A 20,918-nucleotide genomic window follows, 5' to 3' on the forward strand; every position below is an offset into this window, starting at 1 on the left:
TCGTCCCCTAGCAATCTAGTCATTTGGTTCCTTTTGCATCCTTTTCCTGGGTGCCCATGTGATCTTCCTCAGACAATGTTCTCATCATGTTATGTCTCTGCTCAGAAACCTTGGCAGGCTTCCTTGCCTACTATATAGAGTCTGGAATCCTCAGCCACAGAGACAAGCCCCCGTAATCCGTTCTCAGACTTCTCTCCTGCCTTATTTCCCTTTGTTCTCCCAAACCTGCACCCTGTGCCTCAGTCAAAATAAACTAGTTTTTGTTCCTTAACCCCCCGTCCGTGTTCCTTTGCTTGTACTCTCTTCGTGGCATTCCCTCCTCCTTCTCTCATCTTTCAAGATCAATGTCTCATATGACCTTCTCAGTGAAGCTTCTCTGATCCCCTTGACTGAATTAGTTGCCCTCCTTCCCATTTTCTATAGCAGGGGCTGACCTTCAAATTTAGCTCTGATTACTGTCTACCTTGGGGTATGTCTCCCCATGTGTACTCATGTCTGTTTCATGCCTCCTCTTCCTGGCACATAGTAGGCCTTTGCAGTGTTTGTGGTTGAATGAGTCATTAACATTTTTTATGTACTCGCTTTGGTCTTTGTTTTATGAGCTTTCAGATTCAGAGTGGCCCTTTGCGTTTTTTCCTTGTCTTTGTGCCTAAGGAGAGCCCTGGTTTAGATTGATGATGCTCTGACTACAGGCATCAAAGGCAAGAAAGTGCAGGAATTCTGTACAAGGTAAGATTATTCATTGCTGAACAGTAACTGTTCACATGCCTTTGCTGTGAGTTTTGTTGGAAGGTGGTGCTCTGTTCAAGGACCTGAGCTGGGATCCCTGGATGGCTCAGCGGTTTGGCGCCTGCCTTTGGCCCAGGGTGCAATCCTGGAGTCCCGGGGTTGAGTCTGCATCGGGCTCCTGGTGTGGGGCCTGCTTCTCCCTCTGCCTCTCTCTCTCTCTCTCTCTCTCTGTCTCTCTGTGTATCATGAATAGATAAATAAATAAATCTTAAAAAAAAAAAAAAAAAAAGGACCTGAGCTGAGTGTGATACAGTTCATGCAGGGGAAAACTCACAGGTGGTTTATTAATCTGGTGTCCTGCCTTTGGGCTTGGCATTGGCCCTGGTCCTTTCCACTGGGAACCAGCAACTACAAATTCACAGTTTTCCTTGCCAACAGCTTCAGCGTGTGGAACAGAAGGCTCTTTGATTATCATAGAAAAATGCACATTGTTGATGATAGAAGGAGCTTGGGAACCATCTGGTTCTACTTCTGATTTTACAGATGGGGAGAAGACCCAAGAGGGGAAGGACCTGATTAAGACTGCACAAGGAATCAGTCAGTGGTGGAGATAGTGCTAAAAGTGAGATAGTACTAAAAGCGAAAGTCCTGACTTTCTTTCCAGTCCACTATCTTTTAAATATAGTATTTAACATTTATTGAGCACTTACTAGAAAAGAGATACTGTTTTCATGCTTTAGATGTAACACCTTATATGTAGCTACGTTATATATTGACTCCAGAGTTGGACTGGGTAGATTTGAGTCCTGGCTCTATCACTTGATGGCTGTGTGACTGGGGCACACAGTCTATAAACAGACTTGGAAACTGAGGCAGACAGAAATCATTCAGATCTACTTTCTGATTCCACTGCTCTGATTTTTAATATGATGGAAATGACAGTCATCTCCTTACCAGGGGAGTGGAACAGTTTTCTAAAGAGCTTGCTCCCAAGTCATGTTCTCTCTATGAGTGAGAGATTTCCTCCTGGCCATGTCCCCCTGTAACCTGGGGAAATGTCTTGAGAGGAACCCGGAATGTGTTGAAGGAATGAATGAAAAAATGAAGCAAGCCAATGAGTATTAGTTTATCATGTTTATCAAGTCAGGTAGTAAGTGCAGTTTTAGAATAAACTCAGTCCAGGATCTTTCTGTAAAAGTACCCAATCAAGGGTGGCGTGATTCAATTCAATAAACACATATATTTGTGCTCTTGCTATACACAAAACTCTGGTATTGAGAAATACACACAGAGGAAAGCAACACATTTCCCGCCCTCCTATAAGTAATTATCTTCTCAGAGCCTTCTCCCTCCAGTGCAGTTGGGAAGACAGAGAAGCACATAAATAACTGAAATCAGACTGGCTGTGGTAAATGTAGTAAGGAATGTAAACAAAGTGGGAGTTTGGGAAAAGGAGAAATCAATCCCGGCACAACCAAAGGGGGTCTAGAGAAGGATTCCTGAAAGTGGACATTTGTGCTGGGCTTTGGAAAAAAGTTCATTCCTATGAGAAGCTGCAGTTTGAGCAGTGGTCTAGAAGTGGAGATGAACAGGTGTGTGTGTGTGTGTGTGTGTGTGTGTAGGAGAGGATTGGACTTTGTAAGGAGAGTTAATTATCTGAAGTGGTAGATTGTGGCCAAAATGTAGAGGAGAGTTGGTAGGAAAAACATTAACATTTATTGAGGGTCTGCTCTGCATTGTGACTTGCAATATGTTAGATGCTTTACACACTATAATTTAATTAATCCTCACAATCCTACAACATGGTTATATTTATCGCCAACTTAAAGATGAAGAAGACAGACCTTAGAAAGATTAAAGTGTCCAAGGACAGGTAGCAAGTAAGTGACAGAGCTTGGTCCAAACTTAAGAGTGTTGGATTTCAAAGACCTATGTTCTTTCCATTATGCTGCAAGGCTCCTAATACCATGACTTGGGCTTGTTTACTCGGGCTGCATAATGGAGGCCAGCCTGGAGCAAAGAAGGTCCCAGAAGGAGAATATCAATGAGGAGCTGTTGGAATAATCCAGTTCAGGCTTAAACTGTGAACCACTAGCCTAATATGGAAGTTACCTGGTCCAGATCTGCTTGATTAGTTTAATGTGTGAGCATTTTTGGCAGCTGCTGTAGCACCATCAACCAAGTGCGTTGCCATCCTTTGCTAGTAGAATCTCAGAATCAGTTTACAGAGGCTGCTGGCAACCTTATGTTTCACATTCAGTTCTAATGTGAGATTAGCAGTTCGTTACAGAAGTGTCTGGGGAGGAAACCCATTTGGCGGATATCATTCCTTCATTTTCTTACCCTCATATTCAACAAGAATCTATAATGGAAGAAAGAGATCCACACTCAGAGTCACTAGGCTGCTACATTCAAGTCCTGGTTCTGTTCATTATCATCTATGAGCCCTTGATCTCAGCTTCTTTCTCTGCAATATTGGATCTGTGTTGCTTTCCTCTTCCTGGCTTGGGGTAGTATAAAGAAGTGGCCAGGAATATGCACCTGGATTCTGAGAGATTAGGCTTTAAATTCCAACCTCTTATTCTTCTTCTGGATTGATAGTAGTTAGGTTATATATAGACTCCAGAGTTAGACTGGCTTAGATTTGAGTCCTGGCTCTGTCACTTGCTAGCTGTATGACTGGGGCAAGTTATTTAACCTTCCTAGGTCTCAGTTTCTTCATCTGTAAAATGGGGATACAAATACTACCTACTGCATAGCGTTGTTACAAGGATTGAGATAACATGTCAAACACTTAACACAGGGCCCAGCACAGAGTAGGTGCTTGATGAATGTTAGCTTTAGTAGTAATCATATTAACCATGATTATTAATGCTATTGTTTTTATAGAAGGTATATTTATTTGGTTGATTTTCCCTACTTTCTTACTCTGACATCTATTTTTCTTGCCTTCCATTGCTTCATCAGGAAACTTTGAAATAATACATTGTTCTATCACAGAGCTGCAAAGTATAACATGACAGAAAGTGCCTGCAGGAAAAGGGTCAGTCGAAAGTCAGTGGCTCATTATAAAATCTTACCTGACTTGTGTTTTCGCCTACCTATCTCCACAGTAAACAGGAACAGAGCAGCATATTTATTCCCTTTTGCACAGCCTTCAACAAAAGTGCTAAGTAAGACCCCTCCAATGCACTTGCCGAAAAGTACAATAACAGTATCTCTGGAAAAGTGGTACCTAATTTGGTTCTTCTTTCTCTCCAGCTTAAACCCCTCTGACCTTAACTTAAGTCATTTCTTCTTATTCCATTTTCCATGAATGTGGAAAATTTTCTTCTGATTATGAAGGCAGGATGAGATCAAGATTTTCTCAAGAGAACCTTTTGTGTACTTAAAGCCAGAATCCAGTTAGGCCTCCTCTTCTCTTCTCCAGGCTAAGCAGTCTTGGTTTCTTTTACCTCACTCTTAAAACCTATTTTCCGTTGCTTGGATCACATTGGTCATGCTTCTTTTCTTTCTTTTTGGTTTTTCTACTTCTTGGCAGTGACCCAGACTGCTTTGTCTGCTAATAAGAATCCAGCTAAAACAGTTTAAGAGAAGAATAACTTCAGGTGTTTTCATTCATTTATTAACATTTATTGGGTGTTTGTCCCATGCTGGGCCCTTTGCTAGATGTAAGGTATCCAGAGAGAAATCAGACATAGTCTTTATTCCCAGCCCACAGTCCAAAGGAGGTGTACAATCACATGTTACGTAAGTGTGGAGAGCTGGAAATTGTTGAGGGCAATAAGTAGAAACAGATCATCCATTTTACCTGAACTATAGGTCAGGATTTCTGCAGAGGAGAGGTAGGACATAATGCAGGAGGGGCAAGGTTGAGGAGGCCCTGAGTGACAGCCCAGGAGTTGGGTTATTCCAGTGGTGGTGGACACCCATTAGAAGTGTTGGAGCAAGGAGATGACAGGCTCAAACTGGCTTTTCAGACCAAGGACAGAGATACTATAAGCTTTAGTCTTCTCTGTCCTTCAGGGATGTTTTCATATTACTTGAAAGTAATATGATGGATTCCTTGTTTTTATACAGGCTTTTTGCTCTAAAACTTCTATAGAAAAACTAGTTCTTGAACTCTGGAAAAATTTCATTCTGTATACAGGCAGGAAGTTCAGAAGAAATGAGAGGGAATTGGGTGCCCAGCCTATATAAGACCCAGTGACAGGCTGCTATATGTAGATGTGTTCTGGCCACATTCATCCTTTCCCAGCCCTGTCCCAGGAAAAGGTCCAGGAAGGAAGAGAGGGCTCCAGGGCTCATTGGGGTATTTAGTAAGCAATGCTGAGAAGATTCAAGCAGAGTGAGAGTCAGAAATTCTTTCTGAGGAGGATAAGGGGCCCAGAGGAATTTGAAATGATGGGAGAAGGAATCAGGGCCAACCAGGCACTTAGAATCCTAGGTCATGAATCTGAAAACCTCCCAATTCTATCTCTCTGCCTTTGTACTTTATTATCAGCTTATTCCTTCTGGCTGCCTTGTTGTGGTTTACAGAGTACTTTTGAGGGCCACAGATGATCTGGGGAAGCCATATCTCAAGCTAGAGTCATAATTGCTATTTATTGAGTGCCTACTCTGTGCTAGCAATTGTGCCATGAACTTAAAATACATAAGCTCATTTAATTCTTACAACCTGCAGCGTAGGTGTTCTTGCCCCCATTTTATAGATGATGACAGTGAAGCAGAGACGTTAAGTATTGTGGCCAAGGCCACTTCATTAGTAAATAGGAAAGCCAGAGTTAAATCTAGGCCCCCATGGCTTAGAAGCCCATGCACTTTCTACTTCCCCAGCCCTTGAGTAGTTCCAAACAGCAGAATAACACAAAATCCATAAAGGGGAATTCTGTTTTTAAGTTTGTTTTTTTTTTTTTAATTATTTATGATAGTCACACACAGAGAGGGAGAGAGAGAGGCAGAGACACAGGCAGAGGAAGAAGCAGGCTCCATGCACTGGGAGCCCGACGTGGGATTCGATCCCAGGTCTCCAGGATCACGCCCTGGGCCAAAGGCAGGCACTAAACCACTGCGCCACCCAGGGATCCCGAATTCTGTTTTTATTATAGGCCTGCTAGAGATGGAAGTGAACAGAGATGCATTCGTGTCCGTATGTGAGCTGGGGGGAGGGGAGGAATGAAGTTAGTGAGGAGGAGAAATAAGCAGGGTTGCAAACTATGGCCTATATGCCATATCTGGCTTACCACCTGTTTTGTATGGACTGCAAGTGAAAAATACTTCTTATATTTCTAAATGGTCAGGGGAAAAATTCAAGAGATTATTTGTGACAGGAAAATTATATAAAATCCAAATTCCAGGGGCACCTGGTAGCTCAGTTGATTAAGCACCCAACTCTTGGTTTCAGCTTAGGTCATGATCTCAGAGTCTTGAGGTCAAGCCCCACATCAGGCTTCATGCTTAGCAGGGAGTCTGCTTGGGATTCTCTCCCTCTGCCCTTCCACTCATGTGCTCGCTCGCGCTCTCTCTCTCTCCCCCCTCCCCCTCCCTCCCTCTCAAATAAATAAAATAAAAGGGTGCCTGGGTGGCCCAGTCGGTTAAGCATCCAACTCTTGGCTTCAGCTCAGGTCATGATCTTGGCGTCCTGAGATTGAGTCCCACATCAGGCTGCATGCTCAGCAGGGAGTCTGCTTGAGATTCTCTCCCTCTCCCCCATCCCAACTCATGTGCATACTCTTTCTCCCTCAAATAAATAAAATAAAGGGACACCTGGGTGGCTCAGTCATACATCCAACTCTTGATTTTGGCTCAGGTCATGATCTCAGGGTTGTGGGATCAAAGGCAAAATTAAGTAGTCACGACAGAGGTCATGTGACATAGCCTAAAATATTTATTATCAGGCTTTTTGTAGGAAAGAAATTGGCCAACTCCTACTGCAGGCAACAAGAAGGAACCTGGAATAGACAAAAGGCAAAGAGTTAAAGTGCAGAGGTGTCCAAGGTTGTCCCTGGAGATGTGGCCACAAGGAGAGGGAGTGTAACCTGAGCTTCTTTGGGCCCTGGAAACAGTTTCATGGGGCCACAGAGAGTTGTTGGAGAATAAGAAGCACAGTAGGAAAGATAATTGTATGTGCTAACATTCTCTGTTGGACAATAAAGAAATATTTTATGGATGAAGTAATTTAGTCAGATCTTTACTAGAGCCCTTTTTGAGCCAGATACTAGGTTAGATATTAGAAATAAAAAGATGAAAAAGATCCATCCCTGCCTTTGAGGAGTTTATGGCCTACTGGGCAAGCCACATCTATATGTGAATCGCCAGCTCTGTAACATGCCGTGGATGTGATGAAATGCTGGATGAGGTAGAAAAGAGCTAGGGACTGCTGTAATCTGTGGGGCCACTTTCAGTAATTCGTGAGGGGCCCTGAAGATGAATAGGTGTTATTCTCAAGAAGCAACATGCCGGGCTGAGGGACAGCTTGATCGTGTGCATGTTTGGAATGACAAGGTTAGAGGAGAAAGAGACTGTGGAAATGATTTAGATGATCTGTGGCTAGGCAGCTGGCAGGGCAATAGAATTCAATAGAGAAGAAGGGAAGGGATGAAGGATAGGGGTTGGACAAGTTGAGTTTAGGATACATGATTTGAGGTTATGTTGAAACATATCTGGCTTCTAGTTGGAAAACCATTTTAGAAATGTTAGCACAAGGGCCCAGAACTTAGATTAAAAAAAAAAAAAGATTTTATTCATTCATTTGAGAGAGATAGAAAGAGCAGGAGCAGGAGGAAGGGACAGAGGGAGAGGACAAGCGGGGAGCCTGACGCAGGGCTCCATCCCAGGACTCCAAGATCATGACCTGGCCTGAGCCAAAGTGAGACGCTTAACTCATTGAGTCACCCAGGCACCCTAGAATTCAGATTTAAACTGCATGTTCAGAGCGTTTCCACTGGAGAAAGGGGAAGCAGGTACTCATTTGACATATGGTAGCTAGTCTCAAGATTGAAAATTGCAGCGGACATATAGAAAATGAAGTCATCACATGGTAAGCTAGCGATAATTATGCATTGTTCATGTTTATACTGCCTGCTACTCTTAACATTTTCTTTATCTTTCTGTCTCTGTGGCCTCCTGTCTGTGAGACTGGGACCTAGGCACCAAGAGATGGAGTCAGAGTTCATTCATCTCTAAAAATGTGGATGCCAGAGAGGTGTCAGCTTTTACCTTCTGCAGAACACACCTCAGTGAACAGAGCTGTCCAGATCTGTCCTCCAGGTCCAGGTCTGGAATCCCACAGTGGAAACAGAATCTGAAAACTTTTACTCAGACCCTCATTAAATCTTCACATGCTTAGTGTTGGCATTTTCAAATGATCAAATGCCTTATTTTAAAGACAGGAAATCTGTGACGGCCTTGTGTATATCTACTTACCAGTGTGATGTATAGGTTTGAGGGACACATAGGGTGATCTTTATCTTCTCTGATCATTTTAAAGAAGTCAGGTTTTTATATCTTTTCTTTTTCTGCTCTTTAAGGATTTTCATGCCAGATGAAGCAAAAGCCAGCGGGGAAGTGAAGAATGCCTGCTACCTCCAGAGACTATTGAAACACTTCCTGTAGCTGGAAGACGGCAGCCCTCTGGCAGGAGCATTACTTCATTATTTCATTTCAGTTTACAGAGGATTTAGTTCTCAGAAGCTGGGCAAGGTAAGGCTGGATACACATTTTGCTTAACCTTTTAGATTGCTTTGGGTTGGATGTGGGTGGGAGATTTTGGTGTTCAGTGGGCAGCTAGGATTAGCTGGGCTGCCTGGCATGCCTAAGACAGTCACTTAGTAGGGATGAGCACATTTCTACCAGAATACAATAGCAGAGAAGGTCATAAGGAAAACCATGTAGTAAGTAAAACATACTTACTTACTTTTAATTATAAAAGTAAAACAACTGTGCCATAAATAACAATATCAAATACAAGGTATCAAAAGTATAATTCTGTACCCACCCAACTTCCATCACCCAGAGTAACCATTGTTAATAATAGCTTGAGATGTATCTTTCTAGTTTTTTCTTTTATTAACTTGTAGTATTTGTGACATACATGATGCTATTGTGAAGTGTTCTTGAATGCCTGAGGCTCCATCCTGCCTGGCAGGTTAGAAAAAATGCCTTAGTTGTAGATTGAGTCAGATGAAGGTTGGGCAAGGATGGTTTGAGCCTGATCTGTGAGCTTTTATAGTCCTTTGCAGCTGTGTATCACCCTTTTTCCTCTGAAGTTTCCCAGTGACACACCGTCTTCCCTTTGCCCCATTCCCAACTAGTTCCCCTTCCTGAATTCTCCCCTTCTTTGATGGTACCTCTGCTCTGTGGTTACATGACTTTAGTTCAGAAACATATATTGAAGTCCCCCTCTGTGCTGGCTCCTTGCTGGGTAGGGGGGGACACCCAGAGAAAATAGGCCCCCTCTCTTCCTTCAAGGAGGATAGGCATCTCTGACTCTTCACCATCTCTAGCTGCTTGGCAGAACTAGAACCAGTTCTGCCTCCAGCTTCATCCCCTCACCTCTTTCTCTTCCTTCCGTCCCTGCCTCAGCCACAGGCCTTCCTTGCTTTCTTACTGGCTGCAGCAGCCTCTCTCTGCTCTCCCAGTCCCCGGCCAGCCTCCACTTGGTTCTGCACATCACAGCCAATTTCATGGCCCAGTCTCTTCTCACTGCCTAGAACAGTGGTTCACAAGTGGTGAAAGTGGGCTCTGCAGATGTTGGGGGTCCTTGAACCTTTACAGGGTATCTACCAGGTCAAAACTGTTTTCATAATAGCACTAAGATGTTATTTGTTGTTGCAGAGTGGCAGTGGGTAGAAGTGGTGGTGCTTTAGCATGAATCCAGGCAGTGGCCCGGAACTGTCCTAACAGTCATTGTATTCCTCATTGCTACACTTTCAGTTTTCTTAAAAATGCCATTTTCACTTAAGAATGTCCTGATGAAGCAGTAAAGATTGCTAATTTTAGTGAATCTCAACCCTTGGGAACACATCTTTTTAATATTCTGTGTGACAGAGTGGAAATACTCGTAAAGTACTTATGTGCATACCAGAGTACAGTGGTTGTCTCATCAAAAAGCATTTGTGGGATTGTTTGAATTACAAGCTGAACCAGCCATTCTTCATTTTCCCTAGAAAGAATGACTGGGGCTCGGTAAGGTTGCAGAGTATCTAGGAACCAGATGCCAGAGGGCCTTGTGGCCACATTTATAAGCCTCAGTGATGTGATTTCAGCCTGCCCTTTTCAGCTTTTTATCCTGTCCTGCTCAAACAAACACAATCCTCCACTCTTGCTTGCTCTTTCTGAAGCAAACACTTCCTTTACCCAGGCTCCATCCTTCCTCTGATCATTCCTCCCCCCAGGAGATGCCATGACAGTTCTAAGGCTACTGTGATCCCAGAGTCAGAACAATGGAAGAAGATGGACCTGACTCCAGACCTTTTCCCTCTGGAAATCTTGCTATCCCAGCCCTGTTTGAGGCCTGCTGTGACTTGGCACCCTGCCAGCACCCTGGTGGGTCTCCGACTGCCACTTTCACTGCACTTGAGTGAGATACTGTGGTCTGCCTAATGAGAGCCGGCCTCCTACACACAGGACTCCTGGGTAAAACCTGTGAAATGGCCTAGCCCCTTGGAATCATGCTCACCGACTGTCCTTTGATTGAGCTGATGACACAGGTGGCTCCTTTCACCCATTATGCCTTAAATTGACTAGCTTCTGTTTAAGTGTACTTTTTCCTTGACCTTGTCCCCTACGTAGTAATTATACCATTAGAAATGAAATTGACCAACTAATAATAGGTCAGAGAAAAGAAGAATGTAGCCTTGTACCTGATACCAGAACTACCATGAAATAATGTGGTTGGACTGGTTTGTAGCTCATCCTCCGTAATATGCCAAAACACAAAATACACAGTTATCTCCAAGTAAAACAAACTTCTGATAAATCAGATTTCAGAATAATACAGTAATGATAATGTGATGATAATGCCTTTGTATTGTGTAAGCTAGAGCAGCTTTGCCCACCCTTTTTGACATCATAGCACACACAGAAAATGATACTGTTCAGCCCGGTGATGGGATCAATATTTCATTCACAGCACATCAGTAGGGAAGCTCTGTGGTAAGGTTTCTAAATAAAAGCATTCTTGTTGGTGCCTGGCTCACTCTGACAGGCTATCCCTCCTGCCTCTCAGCATGAATGCTTAAATATAATATTAATAATATTTAATATATGAAATATATAATATTAAGTATACTGCTAATAACCTCATAGTTAAAAACTTGAATTTTAAGCCAGTTTGTCTAGATTTGAATCCTGGCTCTGCCACTTACTAGCTATGTGGCCATGGGGAAATTAATCACTTAATCTCTTTGTACTTCAGTTTCTTCACCTGTAAAATGTAGGATAATTATACTTCTCTCATAGAGTTGTAAAGATTAAAGAAGTTAGGCTATGGAGAATGTAGTGTTTTGCAAGATGCTTGGGACATTGCCTGGCAGCTGGTGAGCCCCATCTAAGTGTGTGTGCTGTAGCTAGTAGCAGTGTGCACCATGGCTGCCAATAGTACTCCTTCAGAGAGTACTACTGATGAGCTCTTTCTTCCCAGGCCCCTCGTCATTGCCTCCTCCTCAGCCTCATGTTTCTCAGTCTTGGTTCTTCCTTTCACTTCGTCAGGTTTCCATTGTTGGGGGGCCTCCACCAGCTGGTGACTAGGAAGCGACAGGATGGACCACTGTACTCATCAGCTTGCTCTCACCACTCTTCCTTCTCTGGAAAGCCCTTGTGACTGAGGGAACTAACTCTTATAGGTTGGGAGGAGGAGTGAACCATAGACTTTGAAAAGAACTCTCGAGTACTCGGGAGGAGTGAATTGCATTTGCGGAGCTGAGTTAGCCAGCAAAGACGTGTTCTTATGGGGCAAATGATCATCTTCGGTATCACACACCAGGTGCAGGAGCTGGTCAGTTGTCCATAGGCTCCACCAAAACATGGAGAACAGATCTGCTAATCTGGTGGGCAGTGTGGCTCATATAATGAGAAATGACAGTTCTTTCAGAGGTATGGGCCTTAGGGTCCCCTGTGGGGAGGCCAGCAGATGAAGAAGACTTGCCTGTTGGGAATATCTGTCCTACCAGTTGAGATGCCTCAGCCCCTCCTCAGCTGCTCTGGGAGTTCTCTCTGATTCACACTGACCGGCCAGGCTGCCTCTCTTTAGGCTTAGCACATGCTCTGTCTCTGTCTCTCTCCCCAGGCCCCACCCTGGCCAGTTCCCACTCATCCTTCAGATGTCAGCTTAGCTGTCCCTTCCTCTCATTACCAAACTGGGTTTGATATCTACTTTCACTCCATGGCACCTGGTACTTCCCTATCATATGGCACTTGTCCCACTCTATTGAAGTTGTTTTATATGTCAGTGGATTTAAATTCCTAAGAGCAGGGATACTTGGGTAGCTCAGCGGTTGAGCATCTGCCTTCAGCTCAGGGCATGATCCCGGGTCTGGGGATTGAGTCCCATATCGGGCTCCCCTCGGGGAGCCTGCTTCTCCCTCTACCTATGTCTCTGCTTCTCTCTGTGTGTCTCTCATGAATAAATAAATAAAATCTTTTAAGAAAAAACTCCTAAAGGCAGAGACTATGTCTTCTATTCTCACTGTCTAGCACAGGACAGTCGGTAGGTGCCCAATAAATACAGTATTTGTTGAGTGAGTAAGTCAGTGGTACTTTCACACCATGTCTTCTTTGACCCTCACCACAGCTTAGTCGTGTAGGGAGTCCAGGCCTTACTCTGACCTCTTGCGGTATATGAAGAAACTGATACTTAAGAGAAGCTATCACAGACAGTAGACACAGTGGTGGGGAGCCAGGATTTAAACTAGTATCTTACAGGCTCAAATGCTCATTACATAATTTTGGTTTTTACGAAGTTTTTCTTTTTTTTTTTTCTTTTTTTTTTAAGATTTTACTTATTTATTCTTGAGAGACACAGAGAGAGAGGTAGAGACACAGGCAGAGGGAGAAGCAGGCTCCATGCAGGGAGCCTGACACAGGACTCGACCCCAGAACCCCAGGATCATGACAAGCCAAAGGCAGATGCTCAACCACTGAGCCACCCAGGTGCCCCAAAGTTTTTCCTTTTAAAAAAATATCATTAAAAAAAATTAAAATAGTGTTTGTTGTTTTTCAATATCATAAAAATAACATCTTCAAAGCACTAGTATTCCTGAAACATTTTTTCCTCACTAACTATTGAGATTCTGTACAGAGAAATCTAGTGCACTTGTTACTTAAAGGGCCTGGGTGACTTGCACTGCACCTAACACTAAGAATGTGCATCATTTCATATCATTTCATCTCAGTGCAAGTTTTCTGATGGTTGGTGTGTATCTGACACTGTGCATGGCTTTTAGGAGAGGCAGGAATGAACAGGCAACAGTCCTGGCCTTTAGGAACATTGAAGAATGGGACCTCATGGCCAAAGCCCATCAGTTCTCTAATAGAACTTCTAGCAGGGTGTTTGGGAGCAGAGGAGGAGCACCATTAGTTCTGTGCAGTAAAGCCATCTATTTGCCTAGTACCTAACTGATTTCCAAAGTGTTGGTACAAACTGAACTCATTCAAAGAGGGTGGAGACTTTGGGGGTGGGGGAAGCAGAGACTTTTGAGTTGGGTTTTAGTGGCTGAGAATAAGTCTCGGGCCAAGGGAAGGAAGTGAGCCAAGGACCAGTGTGATTGTGGAGCCTTACGCCCCAAGGAAGCTTTCATCAAATGTTTGCATGCTTAATGAATTAAGGTCCCACAGACCCTGCCAGTGGACTTTCTGTGATAGAATAGAGATTATGGACAGGCTTCAGATGGGGAACCTGTCAACCCCTCAGTAGGATGATGACACCTCTCCCTCCCTTCCCCCACAATGTAAACAGGGAAGCTAAGCGTGTTGTTGGTTTTTTTTTTTTTCTTTCATTTCACTGCCTTCCTACATTTTTTTCTTTCTAGTTTCAAAAACAACTCTCCTTCAACAAGTTCTGTTTCCAAGGAAAGTCTTAACCATTTGTCCCTTCTGGCGTACCCTCTTCCATTGAAATCCATGCAGAATAGACCAGGTACTCTGTCTTTTTGTGTGTGAAGCCATAAAATCTAATATTGAGTATGCGGCAGTGCTCAGAGGTATGATTCTTCCACAAGAGGCTCCCTCAGCCCTGCTGTGGTAAAAGCCAAGTATAAATTGCCACTAACAGGGTTTTCTAGCCAGAGTCGTAAGTATGTCTGAGCATCCTCTGTGAATTATAATGCTGCTAGCTCTCTTGCTGCTCCTCTGCATTGCCTGCCTTTTGGCTATTTTGCTTGTCCTTAGGCCTTCCATCCAAGTACAGGCAGAGGAAGGAGAAAGAGAAGCAAATCCAGAATCAGTCCACTCTGCATTTACCTCACAGCACTGATAAGAAAACAGATGGACTGGCACTGGACTGCACGCAAGGGCAGGGCGAGAGGGACAACGGCCCCTCCTCCTCAGCCCGCTTGCCGCAATGGCCAGTGCCCCTCCCTGTGCTCCGGAACAGCCCCCAGGGTTTCATTTCTGTAGAATTTCTTACCGTGTTGGGCAGCTTTTTCCCTTTAACTTAGCACAGTGAGGATGGATATTGGGTGCTAATATTTAAGTTGGATCCTCTGAATTCATAGTGTGTTGCAATCCTCAGATAGATCTTGTGCTTATACTGTTGGCCAGAGTAGTATTTTGAGATCCTCTGTGGATTCTTTTTGTCCATGTGTTTATCTGTTCTCTAAAGTATAATTGAAAACCTGCTGGCATCAGATCCAAAAATGGGAGGAAGAATGCACCTATACTGAGCTTTCAGACACTTGGCTGCCTAACCATGCTTTCCGGATTATGGTTTAATGTACCATTGTCATGTGTGCTTTCTCCTGATGGCTGTTGTGTACTCGTTTCTGAGAACGATGTATAGATGTGCATTGGCCCTAATCAATCTTCTCCAGCAGACTTGCCATTTCTCTGACCGTATTCAGCCAGGGTCCTCTGAGAAGAAAGTGGGCCTTTCCCCCCAATGGGCAAAGAGCCAACTTCCATTACAAAATCTCTTAGAAAAAAAAAAAAAAATCCAACAAGCCAGAGCCTGTGTTTATTGAAGGTTGGTCTAAAAGTCTCTTACACTGAATGCCCCACCAGCACCCAAGTGCCTCTATTTTAGAAGGATGTAAAGGTTTAATCACCCTGGTGGGGATTTAGACCCAGAGACTTCAGAGAAATCTTATTATTTCTAACTGCAGGCAAAGAGTATTAAGGCTCCACTCTGGATCAGGGGCATGACATGTTCTATAAGTAATTTATCTTTAACAGGGGAAGGCCCTTACTAGATAGAGTGTCTTAGAAACAGTGCCATGATTGGGCCCTGGTTCCCTGTTCCTCCTTTCTCTTCCCCCCTCTCAGCCTCCTACTTATTCTTTCCATCCCTACCCTTTCCTGCCTGGTGTGGCCAGTGTTGAAATGTCTGCCTCACAAATGCTTCCTTTAACATGGGGAGCCTCCCTTTAACCTGCTGGCCAGTGAGAGATAATAATATTTTTGCAATGAATGACCTCACCCAGCAGCCTGGTGTAGACTCATCAACTGCAGACTTTTCAGACTTCTAAACAGACCTGACCACATCCTCTCAAATTAGGAGCTGAGGAGTAGGGGAGAGTATGCTTGGGGTCCCACAGGTACTCCGGTCTGTGCTCCTAAACATAAAGTAATTTAGGCAATCCTCAGAGCCGCTCTCTGTCCTATTGTACCTCCAGGGGCAACTCCACTGAGGCCTATGGATCCCTGTGCACATCCACTCGGTGTCACTGAGCCTATGATTTCATTTGCATGGGCCCCTCCCAAGCCACACCCTTGTAGCTCCCTGGATCCTGCCTTTCTGGTGCTGGGGCAGGAGGACATCACAAGTGGGATGCTGCTTATGGATTCATTGTTTTTATTGCAAACTGCAGTTTGACTAGTGGCAGATCTGAATCCATGTGCTAATGAGCTTGGTTAGAGCAGGCTCTGCTATCCTCTTTTAATCTAGCCTGTCTATCTGAGTTCCTTTCCACAGTTAATGATCTCCAATAATGGCTTTGCCTTTAGTTTTGCCTCCTGGGTCAAACAAATCAATAGTCCTCATAGATATTTAAAAACCATCAGTGTAAAGCTCCTGGGTCCCCCCCTCCCCTCCCCTTTTTTTCCCTTCTGGGTGAACTTATGGCTTGATCAGTATAGTGATATTTCCCTTACATCTCTTTTCCCCCAGAGATGGGGAGCAGTGAACCCCTTCCCATTGCAGAGGGTGACAAGAGGAAAAAGAAGAAGCGGAAGGCCCGGGCCACTGACTCCTTACCAGGGAAGTTTGAAGGTTGGTCACACGACTTCTCAGATCTGGGCCTGTAGCTCCCCGGGCATGAGAGGAGCATCTTGGTAGCCCATAGGTCTAGATCAGAGCATGCGTCATCTGAGAGTCAGCTCGTCCTTATCTGTGTGACAGGGATGAATGATGGGATGAGAGAGCTCTTGGATGGTGCGCTCTGAATAGTTTCAGCGTTCACTGTAGGATAGAAAGACCAATCTGTCAGACTTGTGTATGGAGAGGGATTGGTTGGTGCATTTTAGCCCTTTTCTGATGCAATCTTTTCCCCCGCCATTCCTGGAGTCACTGCTGAGAGGTAGAACAGCCATGTAAGAGGATGAGAGAACACCAAGGGCCACAACTCCAAATGAAAGTTAAATCTTCTATAAACAGAGGATTTGACTCCTAGACATCACAGCTACTTGTGCTGTATGAGTTTAAGTCGATTTTAAGAGTTCATGCTGTGTTCAGGGGACATGATGTTGGATCGTCAAAGATTCTGAACACTGTGTGAGGCACAGGCTCAGTGCTGGTCCTGTCATCACTGAGTATGTGATGATGAAGTGAATCATCGAACACTTCTGCAAGGGCCTAAAAGGATCAGTAGCTCCTCCAGGAATGATATGCCCCCCTCATCCATTGTGTTTCTTTCACTGTGAGACCTGAAATACCTTCCCCTCATGGTCCCTCTTTCCAGTGTTGTAGGTACACTAGTGAATTGATTGTTTTGTAGAGCGGTTCCAATAACAAGCCCTTTATGAATCATGAATATTGGACTTCCACCCACCAGGCTATCCTGACATGCATGAAAGGCTAATCCAAAGTATCCATTGTGAGTGAAGCATGTCATTTAAAATACTTAAAAACAACAGTGTGCATGCTTATAAATAGCTGCAAGACCATACCATGATGGATCCAGGATGGTACTAAGTGTAGGGTTTGTCTGTTTGTCTTTAACTTAAACAGTAGATATATATGTATAGGGGTGTAGGGAGGGATGGACAAAAGTCTCAAGGTTTTTAGAATAGTTTCCAGATCAACAGGTCTTGCTCTTACAGTGAACATGAGACTATATCCTGTTATTCGAGGATGACTTGTACAATTATAAGCCTCTCATGCTAAGAGTGATAAAATCTAATTTCATGGTTTGAAAGTATTCTGCACACCCTGTGGGTTTAAATGCTGGGCTGCCTCAAGAGGAAAAAAGGTGAAGAATGGAATTTAGGGGAGGAGGAGGTCAGCTTGGCAAAGGCCATGATGGAGCTGTGGCTTCCTTTGGAAGGGAATCAAAGAGTCTGCGCTATTTGTGAGCTTGGGCAGGTCACCTAAATGTTCTTTTACCCCAGGCCTAATACTCTGTTAGAACTGCTCTGAATCAGCACCCTAAAAACCTCGAAGCATCCGTTTGCATCCTCCTTCTGTCTCCTGTTTCCTGTGGGTGACTTCAGAAACTTCTCAGAAACCTCCAGTGACTTCTATTAAATAAAATAAAATAGTGCTTTATTTCCCTTTGTATCACCAGGGTCTAGCACAGAACTGGGCATAGAGCAGGTGCTTAACAAATGAGTAAAGGAATGAATGATGTCCATTGAAATCATACTCCTTCTGTGAGGATCCCATGGTTTCCCTACACAGATCTAACCTTTCCTTCCCCCTATTTTTTTTTCCTGTGTCTTGTCCTTTTATGGTAGTGCTCACTACTGCCCGGTTTATTCTGGGGTCACTTGTCTATATGTCTGTCTTCCCCACTGGACTGTGACCCTCAAAAGGCAGGGACTATATTTTATTCCTCACTCTGTCCCTATTAATAAATTTAATACATTGTTTGGTACATAACAGGTGCTCAGGAAGCTTGGGCAGAACTGAAATTCACTGACCTCATCTCTAAAATGAGGAACAGGATGCTTTCAATGTGGTCTAGCTGTTGAGAAACTGAGTCCTGTGATGACTGGAAGAGTTGATGGTCTTCCTTGTCATTGTGTGCCCGTGCTGTCACACCAGGGAAGCTGAGTGACAGCAGCTCTTCTGTCCATCTGAGCTTGCAAAGGCATGACTTATCTTGTTTTTCCTCTCACCCATTTCACCTCTAGACACGTACAAGCTGACCTCTGAACTGCTTGGAGAGGGAGCCTATGCCAAAGTTCAAGGTGCTGTGAGCCTACAGAATGGCAAAGAGTATGCTGTCAAAGTGAGTGTCTCATCTGGGTGCCAGACTTTAGCTGGTCCGAAGCCAGATAAATTTTATATTCTGCAGTATGGCAGCTCAGTAATAATGGGGACTCCAAAGATGTTCTCACTGGATTCAACTCTTGGTTTCTGTACTTACTTGCTGTGTTAATTAACACTTTTTTTTTTTAAGATTTTTATTTATTTTTGAGAGAGAGAAAGAGAGAGAGCACAAGCAGAGAGGGAAGGAGGGGGTGAGGGAGAAGCAGGCTCCCCTGCTGAGCAGGGAGCCCTGACTCAGAGCTCCATCCCAGGATCCTGGGATCATGACCTGAGCCGAAGGCAAAAGTTCAAGCGACTGAGCCACCCACCCAGGCTCCCCATTACTTAACACTTCTATCCTTCAGTTTCCTTCTCTGTAAAAGTCTTGATGTGGGGATAGAGTATGTGTACAGTACTTAGAACAATGCCTCACTGATAGTAAGCTACCTCTTATTATTCTGAAAAATGAAGTAAACTTCAGAGAATAGACAGCCAAATATCAAGTTAGAAGGCCTACCTGAATCTCGGTTTTACCAAACTGCTACTTGACTTTGGACAAGTCGCTGAAATTCCTTCAGCCTCAGTTCCCACATCTCTAAAATGAGGGTAACAGTACCTGGCCTTCCTGTCTCAAACAGTGGCTATGAAGGTGAAAATAAAAAGGAACACTGGTAGAATTAGAAACACTACCAAACACACAGTGTTATAAAGTGATGTGCAGTATCATCAGAAAGAGGACTGAGCACTCAGCTTTGGGGCAGGAGGGGTGGCTCCTTGCTGCATGGCCTTGGGGTGTCTCACTCTACCCCACTGTGCTTCCATCTGCTGGCTCCACATGGAAGAAGGGATAGATCTGGAGCACTGGTTTTCAAAGTGCGGGAGCATCAGCACTGCCTGGAAACTTGTCAGAAATACAAATTATCTGGCCCCATCCCAGACCTGCTGAGTCAAAAGCTAGGGGTAGGCCCAGCAATAGGATTTTAGCCAGATCTCCAAGTGGTTCTGACACTGAGGTTGGAGAAGCCCTCATTTAGGGCTGTTTTACATTTAGTGTGGATCAGAATCATCTGGAGAGCTAATAGCACAGAGACCCAGTTTTCTTGGTAGAGGATAGGGCCTGGGTCTTTGTAGGTTCACCAAGTTCCCCAGGTGATTCTTATACCCACCAAAGTTTGGGAACCACTGATCTAGAAACCAGGTCTCATTAAATCCAAGGGGGGCAATTCAGATGTATTTCACATCATCCACGTGCACCCCCAGGTCTAAACCCTGCCTCATACAGGCAAACCCAGCCAAAGTGCCTCCTGAAAGAAGTGTTTCTTCTCTTAACCAACTGGCCATAGTCCCAGCTGTGGATTAATAAAGGAAAACACTTCTGCCAAGCCACATTCCTTTTTGCTGGAGTGTGGCTTCATATGGTAACAAAAGCACTTACCTCAATTCCTTTTTGGACACATCAGTATAAATTACAAATAATTTTTTAAAGAATATATTACGTGTGGTAATAAACCACAAATATAAGTTGATTTTCAAAAGTTTGGGACATTTATGCATCCATCCAGACCTGTTTCTTCAAGATTGGATCATAAAAGGACAACCTGGCCCTCTGTGCCCCTGGGCATCTTTGGTGCAAACATTGAACCCTGGCTTGGTCATTCTTTGGTTTGAGCAGTTCGGCACACGTCTCTTATCTCTCCTGTCCTTTGGAAACTCCCTAGAGATGGGCTACTTCTCCCAGCATGGCCCCACAACATTTAAATTTATTAGGGCTTCCCTGTAGCCATCCAAATGATGAATCCTAGAGTCTCAGGGTTGAAATGAAATTTCAGGATAATCTGGTCCTGAATTTCTTCCATAACTCCTCAAATAGTTGTCCATGTTCTGCTCCATGACCTCTGATAGCAGGAGCCTATTACTTCTGCAGAGAAAATAATGCCATTGCTGAATAGCTTGCGTGCTAGAAGGTACTTCCTGACTTTAATCTGAAATGCTAGGTAAATGAACGAGTTAAATAGCTTCTGTGCCCCAGCATTGCACCTCTCTGACTGCCTAGAACATGGGCCCATGATGGTTTACTACCAGACATGGACTGTATAGACAATTACACCTGGTCATGGGTGTTTGTGCTGCAACACACTGGAGAGGTTTGAAGTATTCTACGCAGCGGTCTGGAAACGAAGGAGCAGGGTGTTACCATCTGTGCTGCCCACTCCATACGTAGGACCTTAAGGCAGAACCAGCTCTGCTGAAGACATGCCCCCAGGCTCTACTTGCAATGGTTTGGGGCACTCGGTGGGTCTATGGAGATGTTCAGTTAGCCAGTCCCTGTTTTAACCACTTGTTCATCTCTTGGCTCACCCAGGCCTTCAGTTCATACTTGCCAAGCATCTCTAGGTATATGTGGGAAAGACAATGCCTCTAGGTTCTGTGAGAGAAGCTGGATGGCACATAGATAGGATATGGCACAGGGATAGGATAGCAAGGCAGCTCTGGGGTTGAATGCCAACCCTGTCACCACTTATCAGAGCTGCGGACAAAATGTTTGACCTCTTCCTGTCTTTTGGGA

At 44.2% G+C, this 20,918-nt stretch overlaps 1 protein-coding gene across 6 annotated transcripts in view; it reads left to right on the forward strand.

Annotated features, from left to right (window-relative positions):
• MKNK1 (MAPK interacting serine/threonine kinase 1) overlaps window positions 1–20,918 on the forward strand; it is a 41,267-nt gene that overhangs the window by 1,765 nt on the left and 18,584 nt on the right. For 4 of the 6 annotated variants that reach the window (XM_077845089.1, XM_077845091.1, XM_077845092.1 and 1 more), the window contains exons 2-5: window positions 8,259–8,430; window positions 10,125–10,275; window positions 16,052–16,153; window positions 18,235–18,332. In XM_077845089.1, coding sequence (XP_077701215.1) covers window positions 10,173–10,275; window positions 16,052–16,153; window positions 18,235–18,332 — 303 coding nt within the window. In that variant the 5' untranslated portion in view covers window positions 8,259–8,430; window positions 10,125–10,172. Of the gene's footprint in view, window positions 1–8,258; window positions 8,431–10,124; window positions 10,276–13,757; window positions 13,865–16,051; window positions 16,154–18,234; window positions 18,333–20,918 lie in introns of all 6 variants that reach the window. The other 2 variants (XM_077845094.1, XM_077845095.1) reach the window with 2 other exon arrangements.

This window comes from Canis aureus, chromosome 13 (genome assembly GCF_053574225.1).
Source record: "Canis aureus isolate CA01 chromosome 13, VMU_Caureus_v.1.0, whole genome shotgun sequence".
In the NCBI taxonomy this organism is placed as follows: domain Eukaryota; kingdom Metazoa; phylum Chordata; class Mammalia; order Carnivora; family Canidae; genus Canis; species Canis aureus.